At 38.4% G+C, this 13,422-nt stretch overlaps 2 protein-coding genes across 4 annotated transcripts in view; both read left to right on the top strand.

Annotated features, from left to right (window-relative positions):
* LOC149156812 (transducin family protein / WD-40 repeat family protein) overlaps window positions 1-13,422 on the top strand; it is a 440,547-nt gene that overhangs the window by 87,815 nt on the left and 339,310 nt on the right. The gene's annotated exons all lie outside the window — the stretch shown is intronic.
* LOC149156813 (uncharacterized) lies at window positions 10,814-11,960 on the top strand. Its single transcript, XM_089445252.1, has 3 exons — window positions 10,814-10,961; window positions 11,044-11,185; window positions 11,290-11,960. Exons 1-3 carry the CDS (start codon window positions 10,814-10,816, stop codon window positions 11,771-11,773), a joined length of 774 nt encoding a protein of 257 aa, XP_089301378.1. The 3' UTR covers window positions 11,774-11,960.

The following is a 13,422-nucleotide window of genomic DNA, read 5'->3' as shown; positions in this document are numbered from 1 at the left end:
GCAGTTCTTTTAATTAGAGCCTGCCCTATGAGATTTGAGTCTTAAGACTGCATATGGGTTAGTTCACGTCCACTGCATCATCTAGGTGACCAACCACAATAAATGTTGGTTCTCTAGGAGAGCAATCTGGTTACATGATGTATCTTCAATTTTTAAATACCAATGGTTTTATCATATTTATCTAGGTTAATCCTGCTACGATCATCCTGCTACAGAACAATATTCAATTTTGTACTGTGGGTCCTGTACCCACAGCTGGATCCATTTTTTTCCAGGTCAATTGAGTGATTGTAAGACTCCAACAACTTTCACTCTCTGTAGTCATCATCAAACAATCTGTCTTTAAATTGTTGGAAAATCAAAGTCGTTGTATTAGGGTTTGATTCTCCTTTCTTGATAATTACTTGTGAGTGTGTTGGCTTCTTTTACTTCTTTATTATCTTATCTTTCATCAAGCAATTACCATATTATGTGTGTATGAAGATCACAAAACAGGAGACACAAGATATAGGCACTATGCCAGGGCAAAACCTCCCTCAAGGGGAAAACTCAGTCAAGATAATTCTCTCTTCAGTAGTATTATTTGAGACTCTTCATCCTAGACGAAGACCAAACCTTCCCTCCACACCAAGTCAGCCTTCTAGATCTTCGACCCCTTCCAGTGACTTCGACTAGGCAGTAGCTTCTAACAAGAGGCAGCTTTCGGCAACAACAAAACTTAGGAGACTTCTATCTCTCAATCTAAACCACGAAACAGAGAGAGAGAGAGACACCAAAATCTCGATTTTCTTTCTCTCCTTAGACTTCCCCGAACTTGCACTTCTTTCGGCTTACCGGCAACAAACTTCGCACTTCTCCAGCTACTCTTGAGATATCAAACTTGCTTGAGAGTTGATGCTACAAATGACTTTGACTAGCTTGTATTTATAGGTAGGTTTCTTGTGGGTCGAATTAGGATCCTTAGGCCGACTTGATGTGGAGGGTACATAATCATATTTGACTCAATACTAAACCATGATCTTTTTACATGGTTCAAAAGCCCAAGAAGGGTCTCTTTGAATATTAACTCAATATTAATCCTAGTAGTCCACAATGGGGACTTTGACTAATATAATGACGACCCAAGCATGAAACCCATGCTTTAGTAAGTCATTGTTACAATAATAAAAATTGTTTTCTTTATTCTTTTGACAAGTACATTACATGATGACTCAAGTACATTAATGAAGATCGAACATAGTTACATTTTCCAACGCTCCCTCTTAACTAGGGAGGTATTCATAATGTACAAATACAATGGAAGATCTCAAACTGTTGTTGAAATTTGATGACTAAAACAAAGTTTCCTACAATCCCAACTTGGTTTAATTTCACCTTATCACTTCCATTTAGTTAAATGCCTTTTCCCATAAACATACATTCAACATATAGAATTCTAGAAATGAAATTTTCAGATTAAAACACATGGGACTGTCAACACATGCTGAAAATAAATATGGACATAACCAGACCAGCAACACACATAAAAATACACACAGATTTTTGGTCAACTTAGACCCAGGCAAAACCCCTTCAATCTTCTTCGGGGAAAACCTGTTAGAGAGCTCTTCAAATTTATTTATCTTTCAAGTTCAGGAAAAATACATTTGCAGACAAAACAAAACAACAAAATACAACTTATCTCTTCAGCCCAAAACTCCTTGAAAATCGTGCCCACTTTGCCTCGATTTCTGTGCCCACTTGAAGCTGAAAATATGTACTGTACGGATATGACTGTACGGACTATACGGATTTCCGTACTGCTGTACGAACTTTTTGTTTCATTTTTTTCAAAAACTTCTCTTGAATGGCATGCAACTCACAACATTTAATGTTGTTCATACTGTACCTTCTTCTGTCTTCTGTGCCTTGATTTCCATGCCCAACTTTGCCCAGAAATCACTCCTTCGACTTACTGCAACAAATTTCTCTTTCAGAACTTTTCTCCAGCTCTCAGCCTCCTTTCTCCAATCTGCTCATGAAGAATGAATGCAGTCTCTCTTTCCCCCCTTTTGTTTTCCTAAATGACTTTTGAGCAACCCTAAGATCTGATAGCTTAGATTCATTTAGATCAAGGGATGAGAATAAATGTGCATTTAATTCTCACCTTCTATTTTTTAACTCACCCATTAAATAAAGTATCCACATTGTACTTTATGTCTAAAGTCACTTTTCACTTTATAATTTAACATTGACTTTACCACTTATAAAGTCACTTTCACTTTATAAAGTCACACTTAGGAAAATAATTATTTTGGACAATTTTTCCTACGTAGAGATTAACCCATGTGAAACCACTTGTCCAAGGTACATTAAAAATCAACAATTATATGAACAATGAAGAACTTTAGGCACCGCAATGCCATGGACTAAATTCTTGACCAGGGAAATCTATCCATTGGTCTCTCAACAATTGAGGCACCGCAATGCCATGGACTAGATTCCTGACAAGGGCAATCTATCCAAGTGGGAATAAGGTGGACTCAAACATTCAACCTCTCTAGGTACCATCAGGCTTACTTGCTAACCACCAACCCAAGTATCCAAGTGTGTATCCAAAACAGTGTTTTACGACTCCGACTCCGACTCCGACTCGGCCGAGGATTGACTCCGACTCCGACTCCGACTCGGTAATGACTCGGCCGGCTCGATTTCAATGACTCGGTCGTTGTAAAAAATACATTAAATATTTATTTTTTTTATAAAAAAACATAATTTTAAATATTTTAAACATAATTTTAAAGATTTTCATTCATGTTTCCAAACACACAGCATTATAATATAGATGGAAGACAACATATGATCAAAGTAGGCTCATGAACCAATCCATTATATCAAAATGGTACCCAATGGCAATACATAGTCAACTGTCATACATGATCAAAGACTCAAAACAAAATACAAATAACCAAGGAGGCTAGAAATGGCCTCTACAACAAAATTAAACTGTGATGGTGACCAGACTCCAATACTAGTACTACTGGCTAGTAGCTACTGCCAGAGGAGCCAAGATCATCTCGACCAATCTCTGGATCATCATCATCAGAGTCAGACAAGGGGCCCCATGCCTCCTCCTCATCATCATCGTCTCCAACTGCAACTGTAGAAGTGGTGCCAGTACCACTAGCAGGCTGTGCAGCAGATGCAAGCTGAGATAGAGTAGATATGCGGCTGCGCTTCTGTCGTGGCTGAGCAGAGGAAGCACCTACAACTGGAGTCCTACTCCTTGCTGGCTGTGAGACTGAGGCTGGTGGATCGGTATCTGCATTCAACTGAACAGGCTGAAGTTGATGTTCCAGTTCAAGTTCATCAAGATCCTCATCAGGATCAAACTCTGGTGGACGACTCTCCACTACCCAATCTGATGTTGGATCAATGTCTTCCAACACAATGGGATCTGAATCAGGTCTTTTGTTCAACAATTGGTTCCGTCTGAGCCGAAGGTTGTATTGGACAAAAACTAGATCATTCAACCGTTTTTGCTCCAAACGGTTTCTCTTCTTTGTGTGAATCCTCTCAAAGACAGACCAATTGCGCTCACACCCAGATGCACTGCAAGTTTGACTCAAAATACGAATTGCAAACTTTTGCAATTGAGGGCACTGGCCACCAAAGGCCTCCCACCATTGTGCTGCAAAAAACATAGGAGTGTAATGAATTATGAGTTAGATGAAGGCTGAAGCTCAACAAAATTACAAATTATATCTAACTTTCAAATTATAAATGATTTAACAAACTTTAGTCTTTAATAAAAAAAGTAAAACTGTAAAACCATTAAGAAATTGAAAATTGAAATTTTTGTTTACCTGGCTCATCTGCTTCTCTTGCAATCTTTGCTAGGTTCTTCCCAAAGGTACCTGTTGCATTGTTGAAGGATGTGACCTGTTGATGTATCTGCAGCTGATCAGACTCCGATGGGATCATGCGTTCAATGCAATCAACCAGTCCATCTCTGACCTCCCCCCTCAAAGCTCCCGACTCCTTAGCTTTATAATGATATCGTGGGTTCAAAAAATACCTAGCTGCATGTATAGGGCGATGGAGTTGATTGTTCCATCTTTCATCAATGATTGCCCAAATGGGCCCATACTTTGCCACTCTATCCTTGTATGCTGTCTTTATTTGCTCCTTTGCTTGATCCATAGCCTCATAAATGAAGCCCATAGCCAACCTTTCCCCATCCACCAACCGCAACACCTTAACTAGTGGCTCAACAAGCTTCACAATCTCTGCTGCCTTTCTCCAAAAAGTTTCATCATGGACTTTCCTTTTCAATTCTCTGCCTTCTGGTTTGTTAGACCAATTGCTTTGATTCCATTCATCACTGGAAAACATCTTTTGCAAGTTTCTATGTTGGGAAAGCATAGATTGCAATGTCAAAAAATGTGTAGCAAATCTAGTGATGGCAGGCCTAATAATATCCTTGCCTCCAGTGTGTTTCCTCATGAGACTCAAAACCAGTGTATGATTGTAGATAAATTTTGTTATGCTTTTGGCATTATCTACAGTGTTTCTGACCCAATCTAATTTTCCAATATCCTCAAGCATGAGGTCTATGCAATGTGCAGCGCATGGGGTCCAAAAGATGGTCTTGTGTTTTTCCTCTAACAGTCTACCAACAAGAACATAGTTAGAGGCATTGTCTGTGATGATTTGAACAACATTAGCCACCTCCATATCCTCAATAACCTCATCCAATAGCTGAAACAACAAGTGGCCATCTTTTACCTTATCAGATGCATCAACTGATTTTAAAAACATGGTTCCCTGTGGGCAGAAGACAAGAAAGTTTATGATGGTACGGTTTCTTTGATCAGTCCATCCATCTGACATGATGGTACACCCTGTTCTTGCCCATGAGTCCCTGAACTCTTGCAAATACTCATTAATGGATTGAATTTCTTTTTGCAAACGAAACCCCCTTAGCTCTTGCATAGTAGGGCCTTTGAAGCCTTTTCCAGCAGCATGTATGGCATCAAACATAGGCTCATAATATGGTGAACGAGCAGCATTAAAGGGGATATCAGCATCATACCACCATCTAGCTATGTAGTCACAAGCAGTCTCCCTCAATTCTTTCTTCCAATGGTCATCTAAAGTGGGCTGAATTTGACCTTTACTAACTTCAGGACCATGTGCATCTGATGGAGAGGAGGGAGTGAAATAACTTTTGATAGTCACATCACCCTTTGTCAAATTCATTCTACCCTTTCCCTTATCTTGAACAGAACCAAAAGAGGGAGGAACATAACGGAAAGGGTTGGATGCATCAGTTTGAGGGATAGAGGAAGAACCCTCAAAATCATAGTCGGGGTTGGTAGCCATCATTCTTTGTATCTCCCTCTTCCTCCCAATTTCATCCTGTATCTCTTTTTGCCTAGCCTTATCTTCTTTAAATTTTTCAAAGCTGGCCAACAAATTCTTTCTAATCTCCTCAATTTCATCAGAGGGACATGCGGTAGTTTGGCTTTTAATCCCTGCCAAGTGTTGTTTCAGCCTATGAATCCCCCCAGGACCTTCCTTAATTTTCCTATGGCAAAACTTGCAATGCATCTAACTATCAACCATTTCAACATATGCCCAAGCAGGATCTTTTGCTCTAGGTGCCATTTTTTTACTAGGAAAACAATCCGAAAATGAAAAAAAAATAAAAAAATTGATTCAATGTTCATTTATTTGACAAAAAACACTCTCTAAGCTTTCTTGATATGCACCTAAAATTTACTAAGCAAAAACAGATTTATAGAGGTGGAAAAAAATACCTCCAGGCACAAACTGCCTCCTCAAGCTTGCTCCAAGAATCAGCTCCTCAAAGCTGCTCCAAATGGCTGCCCAAGAAGCTCCTCACTCCAGCTACAATGCTCCTCCAAGACTCCTCACTGCTGCTCCAAAACAAGCTCAAGAACTGCTCACTAATTCTCAAAGAAGACTCTCACTCAAATGCATAAGACTGCTGTGAGTGAATGAGAGCATTTGGCTGTCTTAAATAGGGTTTGGGAGGGGGAAATGGACCCCAAAAGCATTTAACAATTTACCATTACCCTTTGGAATCCATAAACTGAATTTAACTTTACCAAAAATCACAAAAAAAGTGAAATTTTTTCATGTTTTACGCTGCCCAGCCGTAGGTTCATTGACTCGGCCGAGTCATAACGGACCTGGCCGGGTTGACCGAGTCAACTATGACTCGGCCGAGTCATTAGATGACTCGGCCGAGTCATAGTTGACTCGGTCAACCGAGCCCGGTTGCTGGCCGGGTCAATGTTTATGGTTATGGCTCGGTTCGAAACGGCCGATTCGGAGTTGAAACGGGCGGGTTGTAAAACAATGATCCAAAAACAAAGCTCAATAACAAACACTACCTTTCCAACTTCGGAACCTAGACATCAACACAAAGTGTTGGCCAAATGTCTTCCTAGGCAATGCTTCACTCCAAAAACTCAGGAAATCTCTTCCATACTCTTACCATCAATACAATCAACAATATCTACCAAACCAAGGAGGTTCCTTAGATATTCAAACTTCTTATTAGGAAGAGCCTTTGTTAGTATGTTTGTTACCTGTTCATTTGTCAAGACATACTCCCATCCTGCACCAAGTTCCTAATAAAGTGGAACTTGTTATTGATATGTTTTATCCTTTACAATTCACACTCCTTAAACCTAACCTTTAAATCCTCATCCTCTGCTCCTAGAAATTTTTTTACCTTGCTTAAGAAGCAAGCAAGTCCCATTCTTGAGCCTCCCCTAGGAAAGGGTCCCTGAGATCACTTCACACTTATCTTAGTTGATCTATCCTTTATAAGTGATTCTCTATATATACTGGGTCTCCTCCCATCGGTGAAAGTCCGTAAAGAGTAGGAAGCTTTAGCTGTGGTGACAGTGGGCTTTAGCTTCATTGTTGCTCTTGACCTAACCAGTGCCCCTCTAGGATCCCCTGCTAGTTTGAGCAGTAACAGGGACCTCGTGACTTGTTAGTGCTATACATAAACCATCAGGAGGGTTGTTGTACCATTTTTTTTTTTTTGGTAGGTAAGCACCGACGGGGGATTTGAACCAGTGACCTATCGCAAGGAGTGCCTTAACAGTGCACCCATTCACCGTCAATCCAAAGCCCCGTGGCCTTGTTGTACCATTATCATTCTATCAATCATTTATGAATAAATACATTTATACATTTACCAAATAATTTTGTCTTCAAAATACTAACAGGGATTGTTTATAACATTCATGAATCATACTGTTTGGTCAACCAACCATTGGTTCATTGATCTGAGAGCCTCATTCTACAAACCCAATATGAGTGGATGTGTAATTTCGTCTGTGCTCAATGTGGAGTTGACACGTGCCCCTTTCAAAATAAAAATAAAAGTTAAAGCATTGTCTAAATAGAAAAGTAATGTTGGCTATAACAAAAAACAAAAAAATAAATATGCTATGCATGTTTAGTAAGTTGTCCATATAAGGTAATATAATTCCATATCGACTTTAAATGGAAGTCAAGTAATTATAAGTAAAATAATGTTTGGGTAATATGTTTAAATATTATACTTTTTGAAAGTATTCCAATTCAGTATTTAAATCAGTGTGGAAAAAGTCCCGATAAAATCGGGATTTATTCCCCAAAACGCAATTTTTTCAAGAAAAGGATTAAATCGGCCGATTTTTTGCCGACTTTTTAAGAAACGAAAAAATCGGGATTAAATCGAATTACTCCCGATTAAATCGGGAGTCGATGGCAAAAAATCGGCTGCGTTAAAAAAAATTCGTCCGCGGGCATAAAAACTGGAAATCGTCGTTTTATTTTTTAATTGTGTTTTGGCTTGTTCGCTGTGGAGGAGAAACGAGGGTTTCGAGTTCGAAGAAGTTGTGGGTGTGCATTTGCTAGCCGCAAGCGTCCGCCGTCAAGGTGACAAGGTATGTATTTGCCATTTGGTACCTCCGGCTCCATTGTATATTATAACTCCATGGTTTATGACATATGTATTATGTACATTGTATATTATATATATATTTAAGTTTATAACTGTTACGTTACATGTAATTGTATGTTACAGACTTATTACATTGCTTTCCCTGACAATTATGGACAGTTACAACGAAAGCGGGGTGTATTCACACCAAATACACGCATAGATACAAATCTGGAGACATTATTTCTTTATTTTCCATATTCATTCTAAAAAAAGGGCTAGGACCAACAGACAAAGGATAAACAAAATCCCCTTACATGCAAGGCATTGTCTTGAGTGCGATTTCCAGGGGCATGTTAGGTACTGCTTCTTTAATTATAGCAATGATAACATCACCTATATGAGACAAACTGCCGCTGTTTCATGTTAAAAATTTAAAATAGCTCTCACTGTCTTCAGTGCCAGACAAATTTCCTTTTGATTCAAGTTAAAATAACTCTTAGATGTGCTGAAGTTTTTTTTCCTGCCGCCTATACTCTCTTTCATTTACTAGGATCAATATGCCAAACTTCAACTTAATTAGTGGCTGTGTTACCAGCTACCGCAATTGACATTTTCCTTTGAAATACCTGAATTCATACAGATGGGTAGAGACAAATGAGAAAATAAGATAATGCCCAGGCAAGTTCCTGTTATCATCACTGAAGCTACTAACAATGACACAGATTAGTACAAAGAAGTATATGCTAATAACAGTGACAAAGATTAATTAACAGTTACATTGTTATTATTTAAATTTTATATAACTGTTCAACAGTCAAATTCAAAACAGCGGCTGTTATATAATTATAATATGTAAAATTTAAATTTGTAATATGTATGTTAAATTGTTAATTTTTTATTTACATTTATTTATATTTATTTTATTGTTATTATTTAATATTTATGACTGTAATAATAATGTATGTTATATGTTATATTTATGTAATATGTATGTAATATGTATTTAATATTTATATATGTATGTTATATATGTATTATGTATGTTGTTATTTAATATTTATAATTTTATATAACTGTTCAAAACTTCAAAACAGCCGCTCAGAGTATGTTCACTGTACATACATTTATGATTTATTATTTAATATTTACTAATTTGTTTCTAAATTCTGAGTGCAATACAAATTAGTAAATTACTAATTATAATTTGCTGATTTGAATTTGTTTCCATTCTTTTTGTGCCCAGGTTTAAAATTTAAATTCCAGCTCAAAGTTTAAAACAAAATGCCGAGGATTTTGGATTCTATGTGGGAGTTTGGTGAGCCTGATGTTATACCTGAAACTGGGGCGGTCAATAGAATGTATTTGACTTGCAAATTGTGTGGAAAGCATATGTCAGGAGGCATCAACAGATTAAAATTCCATTTGGGGCAAATTCCAGGCCAAAATATTGAACTTTGCAAAGAGACAACTCCAGAAATCATCCGACGGGCCATTCAATCATTGATGGATAAAGAGGAAGGAAAAGACACCAGGGCAACACTAAGAAACCAAATTGCAGGGGGCTCAAGAGTGGGGGGAATTGAGAGTGGCAATGTTTCTACAGCAACATCACCTTCCTCACCCATGGTTACATTGGGTAGCGGTACTCATCCTTCTATCTCATCTTTTTTTGTTCCTAGAACAGCAACTGGTTCACAACCTGGGATTAGATCATCAATGAAAAAAAAGGAAAAGGCAGAAGCTGACAAGTTGGTCAGTAGGTGTCTTCTATGGAGTGATGTTCCCTTCAACATTGCCAAGACAAACCCATTCTACCAGCCTATGTTTGATGCTGTTGCTGTCGTTGGCCCGGGGTACAAAGCCCCCACCTTTGCAGAGTTGAGAGGGCCTCTTCTTCAAGATGAAAAGACTGAGTGCACTGCTAGATTGGCAGAGTTTAGGGCATCATAGGAGCACACTGGATGCACAGTCATGTCAGATGGTTGGACTGACCAGAAGGGTAGGACCCTTCTTAACTTCTTGGTTAGTTGTCCCAAGGGGACAATGTTTATGAAATCTGTTGATGCATCTGACCACATTAAAGATGCACGTTTATTATGTGAGTTGTTGCACCTCTTCATTCAGGAAGTAGGCCCAAGCAATGTTGTCCAAGTCATAATGGACAACGCTGCAAATTATGTTGTAGCTGGCAAGATGCTTATGGAGAGGTATCCTAACTTGTTTTGGACACCTTGTGATGCTCATTGCATTGACTTGATGTTGGAGGATATAGGTAAAATTCCTACTGTGAGGGATATTGTTGAATCATCCAAGAGCATAACAAAATTTATTTATAATCATTCATCTGTGCTTAGCTTGATGAGAAAATTCACCAACAAAAAAGAGTTGGTGCGGCCTGCCATTACACGATTTGCCACTTCTTTCATATCTCTTCAGTCTCTGTTGAATTATATGTGGGAGGTGAAGAGCATGTTTCTCTCAGCGGAATGGCGTTCTTTATCTATTAGCCGCAAACCGGAGGGAGAGGGCATATGCAGACTAGTTTCATATGATCAGAGCTTTTGGGCAGGAGTAGAGGAGGCGTGTGCCATTTCAGAACCTTTGGTAAAGGTTCTTCGGTTGGTTGATGGAGAGAAGCCCACAATGGGCTACTTGTATGAGGCCATGGATAGGGCCAAAGAAGCCATCCATGCTTATTATGCAGATAAGGGAGACGAGGGGTTGGAGAAACAACAGGTCATATAGGGAGTGATTGATCAGCGATGGAACAATACCCTCCATCGCCCCATTCATGCTGCAGGTGTCTACCTCAACCCTGCATTTTCTTATGCTTGTGGTTTCAGATTTGATGCCGAGGTGATGGATGGATTCTTCTCTTATGTCGAGAGGATGGTGTCATCTGGGCGAGAACGTGAGGAGATTATTAAAGAAATGGAGGTCTATAGGATGGCAGGTGGCACATTTTGTTTTGACATGGCTATTAAGAATAGGACGACCAAAATGCCAGGTAAGTTTCAGTTTGTTTCAAATTTTCAAGTTTAGAATTTCAATGTTTTTTTTATGTTTCTCATTTTTCTTTTAACTTGTAGATGCTTCGTGGACAAGCTATGGTGCCAGAGTACCACATCTCCAAAAGCTTGCCATTCGAGTGCTCAGCCAAACATGCAGTTCCTCTGGGTGTGAGCGCAACTGGAGTGTATTTGACAAAATACACTCCAAAAAGCGCATCAGGTAAAAACTAAAAAGATTTCAACTTAAATTTTTTGAATTCATTTGATTAATTTTAATATTTAAATTTTCTAAGTACTAATTTACAATCTATGACCCTAATACAGATTGGAATCCAAACGCCTCAATGACATGGTATACGTCTACTACAATCTTCGATTGTGGGTGAGACAACTTCAGAAACCGACTGATGTGGAAGCCATCTCATTGGACAATATTGATACCACCGCTGCATGGAGAGTCGAGACTGAGAGGCCAATCTTGGACACGATCCCGGATTGGTTAGGTGTGGATCTAGAGGATGTAGCAGTTGCAGAGGAGGGAGAGCTAGAGATAGAGGAGGAGGAGGCGGAGCAATATCAGGGTCAGGAGGCAGTAGCAGAGCTGGATGAGGATGCTGAGGAGGAGGTGACACCATCTAGGGTGGGCAGCAGCAGCGGCAGCGTAGCACAGAGGCCACCTCTTCCATCAGCTTCTAGAGGACGATTGAGTCCATTTCCTTTTGTATCCCCAGGGGCAGGGTCTTCTTCCTCTAGAGGAAAAGGCAAAGCCATTCCCTATTCCCGTAAAAGGGGAAGAGGATCTCAGTGACTGATTAGTGATTACTTGATGACTTTTAGATGACTCATGATGTACATTTATTATATTTTTTGTTGATATTTTGACTCTTGAGAGTTGAAACTCAGACAGGACTCAAAATTCAGGAGTGGATTCACTATTTTGATATGTGATGCAGCACTAGACTTCATATACATATTACATATTATATATTAGCTTTCTTTACATGTTTATGTGGAAATGCATTTATTTGATGTTGTGGATACTCTAGATGTTAAAAAAAAATTTAAAAAATGAATAATTTTGTGTTTTTTTAATTTTGCCGACTTTTTGCCGACTTTTTCGAAAAACTCCCGACTTTGCCGAGTTTTTCAACTTTTGGACCCTTGCCGAATTAATCCCGACAGCGACTTTTTCCACATTGATTTAAATAAACTATTTGAAGATCTATGTTCATTAATTTATGTTGATGTCAACTCCATATATATCTATATATAGAAAAAAGTGTTAATAGAAAATATTTTAATGTTGAATATAATAAAATTTTCAATGTCGAACAAGAAAAAGTAATTGAAAGTTTAAAAATAAAATAAAAAATATCAAGTACTTCCAAATAAGAAAAATAAGAGGGATATGTGTAATTCATTCTTAATAACAAAAAAATTCAATGTGAGTTATCAATAAAATATTTTAATACATATACTTAAAATTATAACGTATTCTATATAACATTCAAAAATACAATTTAAACAATGAAAAATTATATATATATATATAGAGAGAGAGAGAGAGCCACTACAAATTCATTGGAATCTATCAGGGGATGAGAAGGATGTATTTTTTTTTTCAAATTTTGCACTCTAAAAGAAGTTTGCACCTAAATAAATTTGATTCCTCTCGGATTATGTTAGACTCCTTGAAGTATTCATTTCAGATGTGACTGCTCTGTTTTTGGGGTGGTGGAGACAGACTTCTGTACTTAGCTAGCTGCCATAGGGCTTGTGTGGAAGCAATCCTCTACTAACATCTATATCCTTGAACGGCATGATTGCCTTCAGATCCTCGATACTGCTGCCCAATTTCTCAATCTCTGTGGAATGCTTCTTTGTGCTTTTTCTTCTCCTCTGATTCTTGGGATCCATTCTCTTTGGTAGAGAACATCCCCTGCCACCTGAAACACCAAGAAACACATACCAAACACACTGGAAACATTTGACCTGGCATTTCATGATTTGAAAATATGAGGTGAAATGCCATGTGGCATTTTGGGCATGCTTCACCTCCTAAAAGCGTGTTTTGGCAATAGGGAAATAAACACTAGCACGCACCCAAACAACTTAAATTGCTGTTAAACCTTTGATGGTGATGCTTCAACACTGATTTGACTTTGATGACATCAGAAAAAGAAATGAAATTTGTTTGGTCAACGATGACTTTTAACCTGCACTATCGCAAATTTTTGCTTATACTCTTACTGTCACCAAGGATTATTCTAAGGCTCACTTTCTCTTCAGACCTGTAGTTCACTAAGATACTTTATCTTGCATCCATAGCATTTGAGATGTTTCAGGCTTCTGCTTCAGGGAATATTGTGTTCAAATATATATTCAAAATCATGCGGACAAGTAATGTTGTGCAGTCACCGTTGAGTTTTTACTAAGCTTGTCTGGCTTCTCAAACTG

This window comes from Pinus tabuliformis, chromosome 9 (assembly GCF_031772625.1).
Source record: "Pinus tabuliformis cultivar Carrire ecotype Pingquan chromosome 9, CPIR1, whole genome shotgun sequence".
In the NCBI taxonomy this organism is placed as follows: Eukaryota; Viridiplantae; Streptophyta; class Pinopsida; order Pinales; family Pinaceae; genus Pinus; species Pinus tabuliformis.
This window is presented reverse-complemented; position numbering and strand designations above follow the sequence as displayed.

Excerpts from the sequence above, each read along its gene's own strand:
- LOC149156813 (XM_089445252.1), top strand. The coding sequence starts at position 10,814 with ATGGATGGATTCTTCTCTTATGTCGAGAGGATGGTGTCATCTGGGCGA. Across the intron at positions 10,962-11,043 it reads TAGGACGACCAAAATGCCAG|ATGCTTCGTGGACAAGCTAT; the intron begins GTAAGTTTCAGT and ends TTTAACTTGTAG. Across the intron at positions 11,186-11,289 it reads CACTCCAAAAAGCGCATCAG|ATTGGAATCCAAACGCCTCA; the intron begins GTAAAAACTAAA and ends ACCCTAATACAG.